Below are 21,821 nucleotides of genomic sequence, written 5' to 3' on the forward strand. Positions count from 1 at the left end.
CCAAAATGAAGGAGAAATAGGTTTTTGCAGACAGGCAGAAGCTCAAAAAAATTCACGACCAGCAGAAGAGCATTATAAGGAATGTTAAAGGATATCCTCTAGGCAGAAGGACAATGGTATCTGCTGGAAATTTTTGTATTATTTAAATCTCTTCAAAAGAGAACAGACTACTCAAAGAAAAAATGACAATATATGGTGTTAATTCTATGAAGAAGTGAAACAATACCACAAAGGAAACAAAAGTATACTTCTGTAAAGTTCTTAAATCATACCTAAAATAGTGCAACATCACTTAAGGCCGATGTTGGCAAATTAAAAATGTATAGTATATCGGGGCGCCTGGGTGGCTTGGTCGGTTAAGCGTCCGACTTCGGCTCAGGTCATGATCTCACGGCCCATGAGTTCGAGCCCCGCGTCGGGCTCTGTGCTGACAGCTCAGAGCCTGCAGCCTGTTTTAGATTCTGTGTCTCCCTCTCTCTGACCCTCCCCCGTTCATGGTCTGTCTCTCTCTGTCTCAAAAATAAATAAACGTTGAAAAAAAAAATTTAAAAAAAACTATAGTATAAAATGAAAGACAATCAGTAAAATAACATAACAGTTATATGTACTAACCAAACTAATGAAATAAAACGGACTCATAAAAAGTAATCAATTAATCCAAAATAAGTAAAACAGAACAGAGAAAGGATGGATCAAATAGAAAATAAATAGCAAGATGACAGATTTAAATCCAAGCATGTTATTATGTTACATGTAAATGGTCTAACAAATGCCCCTATTAAAATGGAAGATTATTGGGGCCTGGATGGCTCAGTTGGTTAAGCGGCAGATTCTTCGTTTTAGCTCAGGTCATGATCTTGTGGTTGGTGAGTTCAAGCCCCACATTGGGATCTGTGCTGAGGGCATGAAGCCTGCTTGGGATTCTCTCTCCCTCTCTCTCTCTGCCCCTGACCCTATTGTGCTCTCTCTCAAAAATAATAAAAAAAATAAATAAATAAATAAATAAAAAGGAAAATTATCAAGATGAGTGAAAAAGCAAGACCTAACTGTAGGCTGCCCTTAAGAAGGCCACTTGAAAATAAAAGGAAACAAGTAGCTTAAGAGCACAATGATGGAAAAAGATATTTAACTCAAGCACTTCTCAAAAGAAAGTTGGAGTGGCTATTTTAACATTGGACAACATAGATTTGAGAGCACAAAATATTACCAAAAAGAAAGAGAATAATTCCATAATGATAAACTAGTCAACTAATCAAGCGAATATAACAATCATTAATGTTTTAACAGGACAGCCTCAAAATATATAAAAACTGAAATACAAAGATTAAAAGATAAGCCCACAATTATAGTCAGAGATTTCAAAATGCTACTCTCAATAAAACTGAAAGGATAAAGACTTGCACAATACTATCAACCAATCTGACATAATTCATATTTTCAGAACACCCCACCCAACAGAAACAGAATCCACATTCTTTTCATGTGAACATGGAAATTTACCAAGATTAAATTTCAAAGGATTCAAATCATACTATGTTCTCTGACCACAATGAAATTAAATTAGAAATCAATAGTAAAAAGATATCTGGAAAATAGTATATGGACACTAAATAATAAATTTCAAAATAACCTATAGGTAGAAGACAAAAATCAAAGGGAATTTTAAAAATATTTTTAGTTAAGTGTAAATGAAAACAACATATCAAAATTTATGGAATATCTCAAAAATAATACTTAGAAATTTATAGCACTCAACATCCATATTAAAAAGAGAGATTTATAATCAATAGCCTCAGCTTTAACCTTATTAAACTAGCGACAGAAGAGGAAATGAAATCTAAGTAAAAGAAAAAAAAACAGCAAAAATCAATGAAATAGAAACAAGAAAAACAGCAGAGGAAAATCAACAAAACCAAAAGTAGAATTATTTGAAAATATCAAAATATCATTAGTTTCCTTATCAATTCTCAGAATGCTCCCCCCACAAAAAGAAAAAAGAGGGTGTGAGAGAGAAAATACAAATTGCTAATAGCAGAATAAGAAAGGTAGTATCACCAGAGATTCTTTAGATATTAAAAGTATCCTAAGAGAATATTATGAGTAACTTTATGACAACAAATTTGACAATTCAGGTAAAAAGGACAAATTTTCTGAAAGATACAAACTACCAAAATACACTCAAGAAAAACTAGATAACCTAAATAGTCCTATATCTACTGAAGATATTATATTTGTAGTTAAAACCTTCCCACAAAGAAAACTCCAGCATCAGTTGGCTTACTGAGGAATTCTCTCAAACATCTGAAAAAGAAATAATCAGGGTGCCTGGGTAGCTCAGTCATTAAGCATCCAAATTTGGCTTTGGTTCTCATGGTTTGTGGGTTCAAGCCCCACGTTGGGCTCTGTGCTGACAGCTCAGAGCCTGGAGCCTGCTTCAGATTCTGTCTCCCTGTCTCTCTGCCCTTCCCCTGTTCACGCTCTGTCTCTCAAAAAATAAACGTCACAAATTCTACACAAACTGTTCCAGAAAACTGCAGGGGAAATATTTCTAAGAGGCTAGCATTACCTTGAAACCAAAACCAGATGAAGCCATTGTAAAGAAAGAAAACTATACACAATATCCTTCATGTACTATACATAAAAGTTTTTAAACAAAAATTTAGTAAAATAAGCCCAACACTATATAAGAAGATAATGTATCACAAACAGATGGGGTTTGGTTCCAGGAATGCAATTTTGGTTTATTATTTGAAAAAACAATCAATGTAATTCACCATGTTAATTAACTAAAGAGGGAAAACCATATAATCATGTCAACAGATGAAGAAAAAATATTCAACAAAATCTATCATCCATTCCTGATAAAAACACTCTCTCAACTAGAAATTGTAGGCAACCTGATAAAGAAGAATCACAAAATCCATAATGGACATAGGGATAATCCATCATGGGCAAAGAAGCAATGTTTTGTTCCTTAGGTAAGGAATAAGGCCAAGGATTTCTGCTATCACCATTGGTATCCAACATTAAGACATCCTTATAGGAAAGGAAGAAATAAAACTTTTTATTCATAGGCAACATAAGCATTCATATGGAAAATGCTACAGTATCTACAATAAAGCTACAAGAACTAATAATTAAGTTTAGGAAACTCACAGAATATAAGATTAATAAACAAAAAGCAACTGTATTTCCATGTGTAAATAATGAACAGACATAAAATATACAAATTAAGGGTAAATCTGATAAAATATGTGTAAGATCAGACACTGAAAATTACAAAACAGTCCTAATAATATTAAGATGTTAACACTGGGGAAAACTGGGTGAGAGGTTTTCTATTATCTTTGCAACATTTTGTTAAATCTAGAATTACTCTAAAATAAAAGGTTTACTAAAATAAAATAAAAAACTTAAAAAATAAAATAAAATGAATTAAAATAAGATAAAATCTTTATTAAAAAGAAAAGTTCATTCCTGGGGCATCTGGGTGGCTTAGTTAAGCGTCCAACTTTGGCTCAGGTCATGATCTCATGGTTTGGGAGTTCAAGTACCACATCGGGATCTGTGCTGACAGCTCAGAGCCTGAACCTGCTTCAGATTGTGTCTCCCTCTCTCTCACCCCTCCTCTGCTTGCTCTGTCTCAAAAATAAATATTAAAAAAAAAAAATCATTCCTAAAAAATTAAACACCTAAATAAATGAAAGACATACTGTATTTGTGTGTCCAAAAACCCCCAATATTGTTAAAACGCTCCTCAAATTGAGCTATAGATTCAATGTAATCCCCAAACAATTCCAGTAAGTGTTTTTGTAGAAACTGTCAAGCTGATTCTAAAATTTATATAAAAAAGTGAAGAACCTAGAATAGCCAAAATAACTTTGAAGAGAATTGGAAGATAATTACTTCCTGGTTTTAAGACATATTACAAAAAGCTATACCTATTTAGAGAATGTAGTATTGGCATCAAGAATAAAAGATGAATGGAAAAAAACACAAGTCCAGAAACAGACTTACGCATATATGGACAAGTGATTTTTGACAAAGGTGCAAAAGGCAGTAAAGGGATAGTCTTTTCAACAAATATGGAACAATTGGATATCCACATGCAAGAAAACCAACTTTAACCTATATTCTAGGCCAAATGCAAAAATTAATTAGGTCTAAACATAAAACTTAAAATCTCTAAAACTCAGAGAACCAGATGTGCCCTAGAGTTAGACAAAGATTTCTTACTATACAAAAAGCACAACCCAATACAGAAAAAAATCGGTAAATTAAGCTTCACCAAAACATACAACGTCTGCTCTTTGAAAAACGGGAAATGAAGATAAGTCACTGGGAATAATTATCTAAATTGCATATATCTGATACTTGTATCCAGTGCATACAAAGAACATTTCCAAACTGAGTAATAAGCAAACAATCCAAGAAAGAAATGGGCAAAAGATCTGAACAGGTACTTCATCAATAAAAGATATAGAAAGAAAATTAGCACATGAAAAGATGCCCAATATCATTAGTCATTAGGAAAATGCCAATGACCACCACAATGAGATGTTACACACCAAACAGAATGGTTAAAAACACTGACCATACTAAGGGTCAGTGAGGGTGTGGAGCAACTGGAACTCGCACTGCTGGCAGGGCAGTAAAAAGGTTTAACTGTTTTGGAAAATAGTTTGGCAGTTTCTTAAAACTTTAAATATACACCTACCATATAATCTAGCAATTCTACTCGGAGGTACTTATTCAACTGAAACGAAAGCATATACCCAAATGAAGACATTATACAAATATTCACAACTGCTTTTATGGGTAAAAGCCAAAAAGTGGAAACAACTCAAATGTCCATTAATAAGTGAAGAGATCAACAAATTGTAATACATCTGTAGAAGGGAAAACTACTTAGCACTAAAAGAGAATGAACTGCATATTCCATTTATATAAATTTTAGAAAACACAAAGTACTCTACCATGACAAAAAGCAGATTAGTGGTTTCCTACGGATGGAGCAGGAGAAGGTAAGAAGGGGCAGGAAAGAGGACCTACCAAGGGGCAGAGGAAATTTCTGGGGTTGATGGCTATGTTCATTATCTTAATTGTGGTTATGATTTCACAGGTAGAAACCATATGTCAAAATTTATCAAATTAGCCAGTTTCAACACACAACTTATAAGAAGCTAACAACATCTAAATAAAATTGTTTAAAATGTTAAGTTTCAAAGAAAGATGGATCTAATCATTTGCTTTACCAGTCAAAAACAAAATTGTGGCTGGCATCCTCCGTTCAAGAAACCAAGCCACCTTCAGGTTGGTGCCCAGAACTAGGAAGTTTCCATGGATTATTTACCCTTCTACTGGGCAAGTGAGTTTAGACAAACCTTCAGATTTAAACTTTGCAAGCCACACTATCAACCACACTTCTTTTCTACTGTTTATTAAAATATAAAATACTTAGAAAAAGTATACAAATAACAAAAACCAAGTACACATTTGCTACAAGCAAGCCAAGTTGAAAAGGAAATAATCAATTACACATCACTGACAGCGCTGAAAGCTAAAAACGAACTGGCTGCTCAGAAGCATAGCTATTCCTGCCACCAAGCTCTATTCTCCCCCCCAGGCCCCTGTAACAGAAGAAGTACTCTCTGTAGCACTCTCACAGACAGGACAACAGGCAAAGCAGCACAGCGATATTTCTTATGATGCCTCTCAATACAGGCTAGCGGCAAGAAGCTGCAGCAAAAGCAGGGACAGAGGGACCTGCCAGATAGGCAACTCACATCATCACGCTTGAAACAAGTAAATATACTTTAGACAATGTAGATAAAACGGGGGGGTCTCAAGACCTTTCAGACGATCCTCCATACATACTAGTTCACTGCACAGAACAGGGATAAATATGGACTAGGGAGTACGAGATTAGTCTCACAAGCAAACACTGAAAAGTACTACTCTGCAGTGCCCCACGCTAGTGAGCTGGCCACCACCCTGTCCCAACCCGGCACAGGCTGAGCGACCCCATGCACTTTGCTCAGTCCCAAGTCTGTTCCTAGAGAAACGGTCAAACAGAGCGCACTATGGATTTCATCTTCTCATTCCCCTGTGTCTCCAGGACTCCAATTATTCAAATTATTTATCACATTTTTAGGTCATTTAAAAATACCTGATTAAATAAATCAGGTGTAAATCAGGTGAAACCAAGTATTTAAGAACAAAAGTGTGTGGCAGAAACAGATTTAAAATGCAACTGCAAGCTTTTTATTTTGAGTAAGGTCTACCCCCTACTTGGGGCTTGAACTCATGACCCCGAGGATCAAGAGTGACACGCTTTATTTACCGAGGACGGAGCCAGCCAGGCGCTCCTCAACTTCAAGCTTTTGAAGGGACAGAAGGAAAAAGAGGTTGAGAAAACAAAACTCCAAAAAAGCAGGCCCCAGTGGCCTTTCACGTAGGGTTCTGCCTCCATCGCCACAACCTGCAGGTGCCTAAGGACTCATGTGATTCATGTGACCAAGTGGAATAAAAAAGTATAATCCCCTACCTTACATGCTGAGGCAAGCAGAGTCTTTGAATTGCTACAAGCAACACAAAATATTTCATAACCGTGTCCATATCTAAAATTTAAGAGAAAATTTAAGAGAAAATTTAAAATTTTTAAATTAAAAATTTTAATTTTAATTAAAAAATTAAATTTTTAAATTAAAAAGAGAAAATTTAAGAGAAAATCTAAAATTTAAGAGAAAATTTAAGAGAAAATATATGACCCCTGTATTAGTAAAAGTACCTACTCTCATGCTGCAAAGTTTTAAAACGTGAGAAGAACATCAATCTATCTAGCTAACAGGCAATTCTTTCAGGGGACAGTACATTTCTGTCGAGGCAAACATTTGGGGAAAAAGCAGAGATACTGGGGAAAATGCCAGCTTCCTACAAGTGATACAAGTTACTCAAACAATTAGATTAAAATACAAGTTTTCACCCCTAGCTAGTGTATACAATACACAATATATCTGGGAAAGGTTTTGACAGAGAGCCACCAAAGGGGAAAAAACAAAAACAAAAAACAGAATAATAAATCTTAGAAGTCCTTTTAAGAAAGGAAAAGAAATACAATGTTAAAAATTAAGACCAATAAACAAATCTAGGAAATAGAATGCATAGTAATATAAAAATCTATGTGAAGTTTGATTCTTGCCTCTTGGAAAGGCCACTGAAGATTTTTAGATCGGCGGGGGGGGGGGGGGGGGGGGGATGTAGGTATGAAGAAAGCAAAGGAAAAAAGCAAGTTGTGTGGGAAAAAAAAAATCACAAGTTATGACAGAATCAGATCAGAGAGCTTAGCACAGTTTAACTCACAGTTTTTGAACCTCAGGCCATAAAGTATTCTGCAGAAGATGACCCTCAGTGGGAGGTTCTACGATAAATGTATAGCACTGCAATTACTTTTTCTATTTTCACGCAAATAAGTGAATTCTATAGCACTTTTTTAGGTCAATAGTGATGGGTACCATACTATGTGTACTAATGACTATCAAACCACCTTTTTACCATTTCTTACCAGTAAGTATGGAAGGCTGAAAGGCCACTGGTTGATACTCAAAACCATTACTCGTTAATAGCTCCTCTTCATCAGAAGGCTGAGAAACTAGATCTCCTAGTTTAAAAGAAACACGTCAACATCATGTACACGGTATTTATACGTCCTATATACGTCCTAATATTAAGAGCATCAATTACAAAGTAGTGGAACTTCAAAGTACTGATTGTACTTCAAGATGTATCAATGCAATTCCAAATCCAAGGGTACTTCCAGTACTCCAGTATTTGCCAAATGTGTTCTTTGAAGCGCTAGTCAATTCCTTAACGATTTCTTCCTCTCTCTTTGACCTAACACTTCCCAAACTTTTAGAACAATCGGACACATTCTTCAGGCTACCCGTATTAGCATGTGTGGTGATAGAGCTCCATGAAACACACTTTGTGAAAACTGTACCTATTTCAGGGTCTGTGTATGCACGGAGTATTTATCGTGAAATATCTGGTGGAGAAAGCAAATGCATGTGTTGTGATTTAAAAAAAAAAAAAAAAAAAGATCAGTAATGAACACGAGGATCATGTTATACAAGTGTGTAACTAGGTTTTAAAATACAATGGGTTCAAAAATGTTGGACACTAAAGTCTTACCCTGAAAGACAGCTTTATTTGATAACCCCAACGCAGGGACAGTAGCTCCTTCTGGAAGATCACCATCTTGCTGGAATAAAAAGTATGATACATGTTTTAAACACTAAAAGTTACTGTTACCTCAGGAAACCAAAAATGTCATGCCCATAAATGCAGAGGAACAATTTAAAGACCACACGTGTGGATATCTGCCCACACTTCCATTTCCTAAACCAAAGATGCAATGCTAAGCACTCTCCACAAACAGGCTGCAGTTAACCCAAGTCTCTACCCAATCCATAAAGTCAGGCATCCTGTCATCCATGAGCTCATCAAACCCTAACAGCTCAGTGAGTTTTGGAGTCTGACAGGGCATGCACTGGGCTCGTTTCTAATAGCAGAGTGGGTTGAAATGGCACGCCCAGGGCTCTACTTCCAAGAGTCTCCCAAGCACATCCTTAATGATGCGCATGCAGACACTGCTGTTTCCCAAAAAGGCATATAGTATTTTCATTAAACATATTTAAATAACTCACTATTTTTAAAAACTTTTAGAGTGCCATTTGAAGCGCCAATGATCTGTTTATACTCTGCAATGTATACCAACCAAATCATCTCATAAAAAACGATATGATAACCATCAAAACTGGCGTATGTCCATATGCTAAGAACATTTCTCACAATTTAGACTTTAATACAGGAGGTGGAACTCAACATAAACATGAGCATGGGAATTTAAACCATTGAGAACAGCCACCTGGGACATAAGCCACAGCATGCTTTATCTCAGAAACCAAGAAAAAACTGCATGGAAAAGAGCAGTAAGAAGCACTCCTATAAACCTAACCCAACATTCAGCAGGGGAACAAAACCCAAAATACAGCAAGAGGCTTTCTAGTCCATGAAACCTCTGTTAGCTTAGGACACAGAACTGATTGTCTACCTGGGACTAAGGCTCTCATGGAGCCCTAAAACCACATTTCAATCCCTAGAACTAAGAGATCCTGAAACTAACTGCCCTCCCACACTGTGGCACTGCATTATAATCCCAATCAAGACTTCCCTTTTGATCTCATTCCCATTGTTTATTATGGTTAGGAAGAAGCAGAACAGAACCTTAACCCCTCTTCACATAATCAAGAATGCCTGTGTCATGGGGTGCTCAGTATACACTCTATAGAACTTAGGTGGAAATTTTATTTCAAATGACACTTTCTTCTCCAGTCTTATCCGGACTGGTGCTAGTTGCCCTGTCCTCAGAGTCTCCAGGCTCAAATGTATCCTGCTCTCTCTTCACCCCAAAGTACTTTTCATCACTGTCTTTGTTTAGGGACCTACAACAGCATCCTGTAGTCTAAATTGTGCCTGCCTCCCAAGGTCCTCCAGCATTTGACTTTCTCCCATTCTCTCCATTTCTCTGGATATACTACTCTTCATTCGAACAGCCAGAGCCACCCTACTGCGTGCATGTGCGTGTTCTCTCTCTCCTCCCTTTTCCCTATCAAGTGTACCTACCTACCCTTTTCAATCTCAGAACGAAATTTGTGACCAAACTTTAAGAACCATAGGATGGTACACTTCTATGTAACACAACTATTTTCCTAATTTCCCTTCCTTCAAAAGTAGTTACTTTATAATTTTTATAACTTATGTATGTATTAATTTTAAGAGAAACAAATAGAGAGAGAAATAGAGAGTATGCACACATGACAGAGGGGGAGAAGGGCTGAAGGAGAGAGAGAATCCCAAGCAAGCTCCATGCTCAACATGGAGCCTGATGCAGGGCTCGATCTCACGACCTTGGGATCATGACCTGAACCACAGCAGGAGTTGGACTCCCAACCGAATGCCCAAGTGCCCCATAACTTATATATTTTTATCAGTAGCTCAAATCTTCTGTAAAAAGAGTATAAACATAAAAAAAATTTACCCTTTCAAAACCCAAATAAGGTCCCATTAAACATTTTCTCATTAGTACAGTAACCTCTTCCTTCTATGAATATTTTACTTTAGCCACCAAAAAATCCTTGGTCTTATGTAGTAAGTGCAAGCACTTCAGTTCTACTGTTCCCTACCTCTAACCACAGTTACATGGCAATCTCCCTGAAAATATGACCTACCTATCACGTATTGTTTTAAGTACCAATCACAGTGATGATACGTGGTATTCCTACCTTGATTTAACACTTTAATTCTTCAGTGTCTTAGACGACTTTTTAAAGAAATTTCTGGTTTAAACATTTAAATTATTGCATGCCACAGTGTGCAAGTTTGTCAAGACAATAATAAATCCGATCTGACTTCCTTTCTACCCATAATCTCCATTTACAGGTTTAAGCAAATATTTTTTAAATGAAGTCAATGGATTAAGTTCCACATAACTAAATTCAGAGGGATACTCACATTACAAAGCACAAGATTCAGTGACTGGCCTGTAATGGCACAAAAATTTTCCACAAAATTCTGAGGTGCAGAAAATACTCGAAGAACTTTCTCATCTGCTCCAGACACAAACTGAAACCGACTAATCATCGCCAAACATTTCAGGTCATACCCATGTATCTGAGGCCTGGCAATTTCATGCCAAGTAACCTGCGTATTAAAATAGGATAAATAAAAATGACCATTTCAAAAATCAAATTCTTTTCAACAAGCAAAATGTCAGATGCAAAATCATTTATCATGCATGGAAATAGGACAACAAAGCAGATTCATCTGTGTTGTATTTACCAATAATTCAATCCTTTTTGTTACTGAGTAGGATTCTCTTGTATGGAGACATACACATATATATACGTGTGTGTGTGTGTGTGTGTGTGTGTATACATATATATACACATACATATAAGCTTACTGATCCATTTACATACTGATAGATATTCAAGTTGTTTCCAGCTTGTCTTTCATTGAGAAAGCAGTTGTGAACATTTCTGTACAGGTCTTTGCATGGACATGGGCTGCTACTTTTCTTGGGTTGATACTACCTATAAGTAGAATGGCTGGATGATATAATAGATGCATATTTACATTTTTAAGAAACTGCCAAACTATTTTCCCAAGAGGATATGCACTTTACAATCCCAGCAGCAGTGTACGAGAGTGCCAGCTGCCTGCTCCCTCACCAACACTCAGTATTTTTACTTTAATCATTCTGATAGGTGAATGTGTGATGGTATCTCACTGCAGCTTTACCTTGCGTTTCCCTAATGACTAATGGTGTTGAGACTCTTTTCCTGTCCTTATTTCCTTATATCTTTTTTGGAGAAATATCTGTTCAAATCTTTTGCCCTTTTGGTTTTTTTAAACTGGACTATTATCCTAGTACTGACTTCTGAGATATTCTTCATACATATACACTCTAGATATAAATCCTTCATCAGAGATGTGCTTGGTAAATACTTTCTCCCAGTTGTGACTGGACTTCTCATTTTCCTGGCAGTATCTTTCAAGGAGCAGAAATTTTACATTTTAGTCAAGTCTGATTTATCCACTTTTTAATTTTTAATTTTTTTTTAATTTATTTTGAGGCAGGGGGGTGGCGGTGGGCAGAGACGGAGAGAGAATCCCAAGTAGGCTCTGTGCTGTTAGTGCAGAGACCAATGTGGGGCTTGTACTCAGAAACCATGGGATCATGACCTGACTCAGATGCTTAACTGACTGAGCCACACAGGTGCCCCTATCTATTTTTTAAATAGATGATTAATAAACAACAGCTGAGCTATATGGGTAACAAGTCACAAAGAGCCACAGAAAACCAGTGAAAATCATTTGCCTTGTTTTTTAACTAACTCAACTCTATTAATTTGAACCTCCCACCGCTACCGAAATAGTATTGTCAGTGGCAGTTTTCACTCGTTTCTATGGACTAACCAACCCACAGGCAGTTCCATGAATTTTTGTCAGGAACTGAAGCTGAGTACACAGACTTCCTCTACCACATAGCACAGGTCAATGGCTTGTCAGTGGTAAAGTTCTGTTGCGACTTTTTGAGCTCAAGGCCAAGACTGAAAAGTTACTCAACAAAAACTGCCCGTAAGCACTAGTATCTAATACCATATGACTTTAGAAATTAGCTTTTGTTACAGACTTGGCAGTGTTTTATGAATTAAACCTAAAATTACAAGGGATAACTGAACTTTTATGTAGAACTGAAGTAGGGGCACCTGGGTGGCTCAGTCGGTTAAGCGGCCAACTTCGGCTCAGGTCACGATCTCACGGTCCGTGAGTTCGAGCCCCGCGTCGGGCTCTGTGCTGACAGCTCAGAGCCTGGAGCCTGCTTCTGATTCTGTGTCTCCCTTTCTCTGACCCTCCCCTGTTCATGCTCTGTCTCTCTCTGTCTCAAAGATAAATAAACGTTAAAAAAAAAAATTAAAAAAAAAAAAAGAACTGAAGTAAACACATTTTGAAAACAACTAACATTTAAATTGTCTAAACTGGCAAGAGTATACATATGTTTAAGTTTCTAAGAAAATACCAAACTGCCCTCCTGCCTGGCTATTAGCATTCTGCGCCCCTACCGGCAACACAGAAGTCTGCAGGCGCTCTGCACCCTTCCCACCGCTCCTCACCGTCAGTACCGTCTACTTCAGTGCATCTCGGCATGGTTTTAACTTGCACTTCTGCAGGGGCTAACAATGTTGCCCCACTTTTCATGTGCTCATGGAGGTTTTTTAATGTAGATCAGTCAAGTAGGAAGTCACTTACCTGTGATTGGTCTTTTCTCTTCCATGGAGCAAAAAGTCGAGTTGTTTGGTCAGTACCAACAGTGATGATAAACTCTCCTTCCGGATCCCACATCAGGTCTTGGACACCATCAAAGTGCCCTGAGATAACAATCTCTGGAGTCCACTCTCTCTGCAATGAAAGTACTGTGACACATCCAAATAATCAAAGATCAGCATTACTCAGAATCCATTTCATAATGCCCTCAGGGCTAATGATGAAAAAGACTGATGCCCCCAGGCATGTGAAAAGCTTTAAAAAAAAAAAAAAAAAAAAAAAAGATGGGATCTTAAAATAGTAGGATCCTAAAATAAAAGGATGGGTTTTCCAATCAAGCATGAGAACTTTAACATTCAAATCTGTGCTATATTCCTTTAAAGCAGTAACCCACGGAAATTTCCCTCCATTCATCATTTACTGAATGCCTCCTAGAAGTCAGACACTACTTAACTTTTCTCTGCCTCAAAGAACTCTTCCGTAGGAAAGTTACCAAGCTTGTATGGCTGTTATGAGAATAAAATGAATTTATATTTGTAAAGCACTCATAACAATGCTGGCACATACTAGGTATTATGCGAGTATTTTTCTATTAAACTACATAATAAAGGGTATTACGTAAAACTGGTAGATTCTGACAGCTTTATTAAACAAAAGGAGCTGCAGGTGTAGAGAACACAGTCCAAATCAAACCTAGCTGGCCACCTCCAGAGGGAACCTGTACCAGCAACCATGTGAACAAGTGACAATGAAATACACAAAATGTCTTATCTCTGGTCCACACAGAATCACAAGTAGTGGTAAAATGTGATCTTTAGAGGAAAAATCAAATTTGTATCAATAAAACGTCATTCAAAGACAAGTATGCTGAATACAGTGATTAAGCTAAGCTATATTATTTTCTGGTCAAAAAAATAAAAAGGTTGTGACTAAGAAATGCTATTAATTTCTTTTGTGACAAAAAAATTGATTCTATGGTAAGCACCAATGGCAGTTTCCAAAAAGTTTTGAAAGAAAGGCAGCACTTATGGACTATCAGTACAGTTTTCCACTAGAACAGTCCTAAAGGACAGTGTTTCTTCTTAAAATCAGCCCTGATTGCTCTGGGCTGATGGCTCAGAGCCTGGAGCCTGTTTCTGATTCTGTGTCTCCCTCTCTCTCTGCCCCTCCCCCGTTCATGCTCTGTCTCTCTCTGTCCCAAAAATAAATAAACGTTGAAAAAAAAAAAAATAAAAAAAAAAAAAATCAGCCCTGATTGTCACAAATGTGCCACTCTGGAGGCTGTGGATGTGTGGGGGCAGAGGGTATATGGGAACTGTCTGTAATTTCTGTTCAGTTTTTCTGTGAACCTAAAACTTCTTGAAAAAAATAATAAAGTCTCTTAAAAAAAAGTCACCTTAGTAAGGGGCTAATATAAATTGGAAGTCATATTATAAGCACAAGTTTCCTTGAATTCTGTCTCGTGGATTGAGTTTCTTTTTACTCATCTGATGCTTTTTTTTCTATGAAAGCCCTAAAAACTAAAGCTGCATATGACTCAGAGGAGCTCCAAGAACAAATTTTATCCTAAAAAATATCCTCTTTAACAGTGCCTTAGCTCATTTCATAGTAGAAACAATCTTTTTGTTGTGTGTGTGTGTGTGTGTGTTTGTGTGTTTGTGTGTGTGTGTGTACAGTTGACACACAATGTTAACATTAGTTTCAGGTGTACCACACAGTGATTCAACATGTCTATACATTATGCTATGCTCACCACAAGTGTAGCCACCATCTGTCACCATACAACACTATTGCAATACCCACTGACCATATTCCCTACTCTGTATCTTTCATTCCCGTGACTTACCCATTCCACAGCTGGAAGCCTATACCTCCCACTCCCCTTCACCTACTTGGCCAACCCCCGTCCCCTTTCCCCTTCAGCAAAACATCAGTGTGTTCTCTGTATTTACAGGTCTGATTCCATACTTGTAGAAACAGTCTTCAAAGGTCAACTCCAAATGGAAGATATAAGGGAAAGAGTAAATCACTCCATGCATTGAGAAAGCCTCACAGATGACACAACTATTACAAAGCCCACCAACTAAAGTTTATGCAAATCCATGAATTTTTACTTTTTAAAGGAAGCCATCAGATGGACATTCAGAATCTGCTGACTCACATTTCACTCAATGCTCTTATTTCTTTCATTTATTTACTTAACGTATTCATACAGTAACCTCTAGGTGCCAGACCCGTTTTACATAGTATACAAATATTAACTCATTGAAGCATCATAGAAACCCCAGAGTAGGTGATATTTCTATTCACGTTTTACATTTTCTATTTACTCTCCTCAGGAGGAACCTGAGACAGAGGTTAGGCAAAGACCTCGAGGGCACACAGCCAGTAAGTGCTGGGGTCTGGGCCTGACGCCAGACTGTCCAGCTCCAAAGTCTGTGCTCTTAGCCACTTTTCCTGCAATTTCATTTCCCCAAACCCAAAGAAGTGGATCAGAAGCAAATTAGAAAGTTAAGAGATGGGGCATCTGGGTGGCTCAGTCAGTTAAGCATCCAACTTTGGCTCAGGTCATGACTTCACAGTTCATGGGTTCGACCCCCGCATCAGGCTCTGTGCTGACAGCTCAGAGCCTGGAGCCTGTTTCAGGTTCTGTGTCTCCCTCTCTCTCTGCCCCTCCCCCACTCACGCTCTGTCTCCCTCTGTCTCAAAAATAAATAAACATTAAAAAAAAATTTAAAAAAAAGAAAGTGAGAGAAGGAATAATACTGAAAGGCAGCTAGATGACTAAAGGAAAATTTCCTCTTTGAGAAGAAACTAACAATTATAAAAAAGATGTAAAATAGCCCAGTATTTACAGGACTATTTAAAATTACACCCATCAACAACTTGAGAGCATGAATATATTCCTTCACAAAATAACAGGTGGTCCTATTGCCCTTTTGTCAGTCATTCATCCAGTAATTGTCTATGGAGTACTTCGCTGCCCAAGAAAAGACCAAATTATGTTATCTTGTTTAAGAAGACAGGGATGTTACATGGGGCGCCTGGGTGGCTCAGTCGGTTAAGCGTCCAGCTTCAGCTCAGGTTATGGTCTCATGGTCTGTGAGTTCGAGCCCCATGTCAGGCTCTGTGCTGACAGCTCAGAGCCTGGAGGCTGCTTTGGATTCTGTGTCTCCCTCTCTCTCTCTCTGCCCCTCTCCCACTCACACTCTGTCTCTCAAAAATGAATAAATGTTAAAAAAAAAAAAAATTTTTTTTTTAAAGACGACAGGATGTTACACATTATAGGAAATATTCTCATCAAAAAATTTATAGAGCTTAAAGGCAGAGCCTAAAATTTATACAGCTTGGGCACCTGGGTGGCTCAGTTAGTTAAACCTCCGACTTCAGCTCAGGTCATGATCTCAGTTTGTGGGTTCAGATGCTGCATCAGGCTCTCTGTTAGTAGCTCAGAGACTGGAGCCTGCTTCAGGTTCTGTGTCTCCCTCTCTCTCTGCCCCTTCCTTGCTAGCTCGCTCTCTCTCTCAAAAATAAACAAATGCTAAAAAAAAAAAAAAAAAAAAAAAAAAAAAAATTTATACAGCTTAAAGTTCACTTACATAGAAAACTGATCTATGTGCAAATTTCAAAACCCCAACGATACTGAACAAATGAATACTTTTCCTCTTAGGAAAGCATAAGTTTCTCACTTAGTGTAACTACAGTATAACGTCTACAAGAAGAAGTGAATAAGAAAGACATCATTTGAACTTAAACACCCCAACTATGTTTCTGGCAGAGTATAGGAAGTACATAACACTGTTTACCTAAGTTTCATTTCACTCTATGTGAGAACAAATGCTTTATTTAAAAATGCTTTTCTGGGGCGCCTGGGTGGCGCAGTCGGTTAAGCGTCCGACTTCAGCCAGGTCACGATCTCGCGGTCCGTGGGTTCAAGCCCCGCGTCAGGCTCTGGGCTGATGGCTCAGAGCCTGGAGCCTGTTTCCGATTCTGTGTCTCCCTCTCTCTCTGCCCCTCGCCCGTTCATGCTCTGTCTCTCTCTGTCCCAAAAATAAATAAACGTTGAAAAAAAAAATTTAAAAAAAAATAAAATAAAATAAAAAAAAAAAAAAAATAAAAATGCTTTTCTTACTGGGTTAGCCGTATTCTGTTTCCAAAGGTGCAATGCTCCATGGAAAGCATGAGCAATGATCATGGAGCCATCTTCATTGAACTGGCAATCATAAAATCCCAGAGTATTTCCACCTATTTCACCTACTCGAACCTATGCAATAGAAAATAAGTGGTAATCAAGAGTCCACAATTCTCACAGTAGAAATCAGATTCCAGAGATTTTTATGTTCTCACTTACTTAACACATACAAAGAGTGAACACTTTTGCAGCTCTAGGAACAAAGACTTGGAGGCTTAATATCATTTATTAAACCCAATTTTCTGTTCCATAAATATTCACATTTTTACCTGTTCCAGCCAAACTCCAGACTCTTCATCTGGAGCCCAGAGAATCATGGTTTTATCCATTGAAGCGGACAACAATCTCATTGGCTGCTGCAGAAGACCATCTAAAGAATAAAAACTAATGCCTTTAGGTGATCAACAAGCATTGTTTGTAGATTACCAGAAAAACACAACACGGTTACTGCAAGAACATTCACTTGTAGCAATAGCAACATTTTAGAAACACAACAGAGGTTTACGTTAGAACAGATAAACGAGGTGTGGTACATTTAGACAATGGATTATACTTCAATAAAAATAAATTAGAGCTACATGAATCAACACGAGTACAACTCTAAAACACGTTAAGCTAAAAAGCCAAGATGTAAGAGAATACATATTGTTATCAAGTTTTAACAACTGTAAAGCAATACTGTTTGTGGCTACAGAAATGTATAGTAGAAGTATAAAAACACTCATGGGAATGATATGCAGTGAATTCAGCCTTGTAGTTGTCCTAAGGGAAGAATGGAGGGGAAAGAGTTCGGGAAAGAATACACAGGGGTCCCTCAATACCAATAATATCTACTTTTTTTTAATTGCAGCAAAAATATGACAATATTAACAACAGTTGGATGGCGGTTACTTGAGTATTCATTAATGATAGTCTCTATTCTTGCCTCGGTGAGGGGGTCAGGGGAAGATTATGAGGCCTGTGCCTCGTTCAGCTGTACGATACAGCACCAGCTTCAGCAAGCAACGAAGACAGGTTAAGGGCCAAAGAAAGAGGGAGAAAGAGTCTTGTTTGTTCATAAATGATGTGGCTCAGTATTACCAACTTCCTATTTCCAGGGGGAAAAGTTCCAGAGAAGTTGGCTTAAAAGTCAGTTTCTCTTGGGGCACCTGGGTGGCTCAGTCGGTTAAGCGTCCGACTTCAGCTCACAGCTTGATCTCACGGGCTGTGAGTTTGAGCCCCGCGTCGGGCTCTGTGCTGACAGCTCAGAGCCTGGAGCCTGCTTTGGATTCTGTGTCTCCCTCTCTCTCTGCCCCTCCCCTGCTCATGCTCTGTCTCTCTCTGTCTCAAAAATAAATAAAAACATTAAAAAAAAAGTCAGTTTCTCTTAAACGCCATGAAGACTAGATGAAAGCATTTAAAGAGCAAGTGAAAAGGGATATGGTGGCTTCAGCATCACAGCAGGAATCACTTTTCCCACTTAGGAGTGTAAGTTTCAATGGGACTGAATGTCCAGGAGAACCTAACTGTAGTATTATACTGTGCCAACTTAAAAATGTCTTATATATGAGATTTTTAGGTTTGTTTTGGTTTTTTTTCCCAAGATTTTAAGTAAACTCTACACTCAATGCGGGGCCCAAACTTACAACCCCGAGATGAAGAGTTGCACACTCTACTGACTGAGCCAGCCAGTTAGCGAGCACTTGGGTCACACTAAAAACACTTCCTCCACTGCATTTGGTCAGCTTAAAATTCTACATGTGTGATTCAACTGAAATGACAAGTATGTAGTATGTTTTCTTCCTACCTTTGTAGAATGAAGGCTGCCAGTGAACTGCATTTACCCAGTTTTCATGACCAGCCAGCACAGTCTCTAGAGTAACTGCAAATGCTATTTTAATACCTGCAACAAAAAGAATGACATATTCTTACTGAAAGCTCTTCTAAAAAGAATTTCCGTTACCAACAAAGTTGTACAACTATGTACTCCCTTTCCAAAAGTCAGAACAGAAACATGATTTAGAGTCAATAATTCAACAAAAAAATAAATTTCATTGACTTCACTCATTGTTCAAAATTATAAGAGAAAAGTTCTAAAATTACATAAATTTTTCTCTAGTCATAAGTACATATTAAGGAGTATGTCCAATTTTAAAACTTTTCTGGGATAGCTGCTGTTATACTGCAATGAAAAAGGAAAAACAGACATGTCAGCCTTCTGGCTATCCTCAGTCATTATCAGCATATAATAGCCTAAAATACCATTTTAAAAAAACTTAAGAAAAATGCAGAAATAAAGGAGGTCAAATCAGTACTGTGACCTTTCAAAGTCATTAATAAAAATGTTAACAAAATTTCATATTTGGGAACAGCCAGCTACTAATGACATGCTGGTTAAGGATTTCTAGGTTTTCCCCATAAAACCACGTACCAAAATCTCAACTCTAAAGGGCTTCAAAACCAAGAAGGTAACAACAAAGGAGAGCACTCCTAGGTGAACAACACTATAATTTAGTTGAACACTTAAAAATATTTCCTTCAAATACAACATCCCAACAGGATCTGTCATGCAGGGGTACTGCTCTCATTACCACCCAATAGAAAATCAGAATTACACATCCCACTCAAATGTAGGGCTCTGGCTCGTCTTCTCTCATCCAGTAAAGGTACGGATAACTTACTTTATTCTTTTAGATCTTCCGATGCTAAACGAAAAATCTGGCATCTTATAATTTATAATTGAGAAAATAGTAAACATTTTCAGCAATTTCTAAAAATCTTACAAACGTGGTTTAGAAGAAAAGTAAGTTTCATATACGAAAAATAACTTATCCTTAAAAAAATTGTTTTTAAAAATGCACAGTATCCGTTTCACATAGGTATCTGATACTTTTGAAAAACTAACCTTCACCTAGGTGTGTTGTGTTAATAATATTATGAATGAGTCAGGAAACTGTTAACATCAAATATTTTCATTATTACTCACCTTCATTTTCTATCGTAAAAGTATTTTCCTTCAGCTTTATATTATCATCATCGTGAGTTTCTAAAGATGTTGATTTTACATACAGCCTCCATATTCGTATCAGGCAATCTTGTGAGCAGCTCGCCAGGAAAAGATCTCTACCTAATAAAACAACAGATTTTATTATTTTTTTAAACATTATATCTTAAATTTACGTGTAAGACTTTCTCCTCCACAATATGCAGATCTTTAAACTTCCTGAAAAAATTAGACTTTGCCTCCCAGCCCTTTATTCACTTGACCTATATTCTTTTTCAGTAACATTGGCAAATATACACACAATACTAATAAATGGTTACGACATGTGTTCTTATACCGTCTACAAAATTCTACAAAGAACTCCTCAAGAATGTCTACATGTGTAATAGTCAGCTAGTGTCCGCTTTAAAACATCAACTGCTTTCATCCTCTGCCACCCCAATTGATAGTTAACAAAAGGGGTAAGTATCCTCTTTTCTAAAAGGGACAACAGAAAAATGTTACCTACAAAGAAAATTTTAAATGAAAACACAACAGGCTGCTTTCCAGGAAGTTCCACACACTTGCCCCATCATATGAACTTCAGCAAGATTTCATACTGACCAAAGGTTGCCCATTCCACGCCTCTTATCCAATCCTCATGTCCACAGAGAAAAAGCACTTTCTGAAACTAGTAAGATAACAAAAATCATCAGACTTGATGTAAGAATTTAAATTTTCATGTATATCAGTGATTTCATTTGGGGTCACAGCCAGTCCTAATGCACTTTTTTTTTTGTTTTTTAAATTGGCAACACTATCTGATCAGACATAAGGTAGAGCTCTCATTTGGGAATGAAAAAATCTCATAGTCATCTAACTTATCTAACGGAGCAATGCTGAGTACGTAATATCTATAAATAGATAAATACTCTAAATTTTTACAGGATAAAATGACACGTATTATTCTGTAGAAAAAAGTCGGGTGGTCGGACATTCACAACCATTTTAAACTTTACTATAGAAGGTAAAGAAAGAAGTATCTCTACTATTGAAGTTTTAAGTGACCCAACCCCTCTTCTGGAACTTCTCTCCTCTAATGTCTCAATATCTGGGTAAGCTCAGAAAGACAAACACTACCAGCTGTATTTCACCATAGATATAATTTATTTAGAATTTGCCAAAAAAAAATTTATAAACCACCACCACAGTATCTTCCTCCTGTCCTTCCACCATCTAATGATCCGTTTCCACCTAACAACTCTGGACCAGGTGGCCAAGGCAGCACTTACTTGTGTTCAAAGAGGGTGGAAAACCATCTAAAAGAGGACTTTCAAAAAAGATTCTCGTACTGGATTTAGAGTAGTAGAACATCCCTAAAATTTATCATCTGGAACTAGGCTGCATTAAAATGTGTAATTAAGCAGAATGTAAATCATTAATTACCTGGTCATTTTGTTGAACGAATAAGTGAATTTTGCAGTCATCATCACCACATGCTAATATTGGTACTGGGAGGATAAAAAGAGGCTGTACTGTAAATATTCCATCACATGTTATGATTATCACCTATGATGGATTCTAAGAACTTGGTAAAGAATCCAGACTTCTATGTCCCACACCCTGCACAAACAAACTGAAAGTGCTCAATAAACATCTGTAGGAATAAAATAAATAATCTCAAATGTTCTATTAGTTACTTGGTGCCTGGGTGGCTCAGTTGGTTGAGCATCAGACTCTTGATTTCAACTCAGGTCATGATCTCACAGTTTGTGAGAT

At 37.3% G+C, this 21,821-nt stretch overlaps 1 protein-coding gene across 3 annotated transcripts in view; it reads right to left on the reverse strand.

Annotated features, from left to right (window-relative positions):
* The window catches only part of ELP2 (elongator acetyltransferase complex subunit 2), a 45,266-nt gene that overhangs the window by 10,712 nt on the left and 12,733 nt on the right, over positions 1-21,821 (reverse strand). For all 3 annotated transcript variants that reach the window (XR_006963508.1, XM_047086946.1, XM_047086947.1), the window contains exons 6-17: positions 21,489-21,553; positions 20,667-20,733; positions 20,046-20,186; positions 18,867-18,962; positions 17,350-17,450; positions 17,021-17,152; positions 12,874-13,023; positions 10,573-10,761; positions 8,191-8,260; positions 7,565-7,660; positions 7,363-7,420; positions 6,548-6,620 (exon numbers count right to left, since the gene is read on the reverse strand). Coding sequence is in view for 2 of the 3 variants with exons in the window: in XM_047086946.1 (XP_046942902.1) it covers positions 6,548-6,620; positions 7,363-7,420; positions 7,565-7,660; positions 8,191-8,260; positions 10,573-10,761; positions 12,874-13,023; positions 17,021-17,152; positions 17,350-17,450; positions 18,867-18,962; positions 20,046-20,186; positions 20,667-20,733; positions 21,489-21,553 (1,238 nt within the window). In the remaining variant the exon portion in view is untranslated. The remainder of the gene's footprint in view (positions 1-6,547; positions 6,621-7,362; positions 7,421-7,564; positions 7,661-8,190; positions 8,261-10,572; positions 10,762-12,873; positions 13,024-17,020; positions 17,153-17,349; positions 17,451-18,866; positions 18,963-20,045; positions 20,187-20,666; positions 20,734-21,488; positions 21,554-21,821) is intronic.

This window comes from Lynx rufus, unplaced genomic scaffold, assembly GCF_022079265.1.
Source record: "Lynx rufus isolate CCGP_SWC_20201006 ecotype Redwood Valley unplaced genomic scaffold, mLynRuf1.p SCAF_22, whole genome shotgun sequence".
Classification (NCBI taxonomy): Eukaryota; Metazoa; Chordata; class Mammalia; order Carnivora; family Felidae; genus Lynx; species Lynx rufus.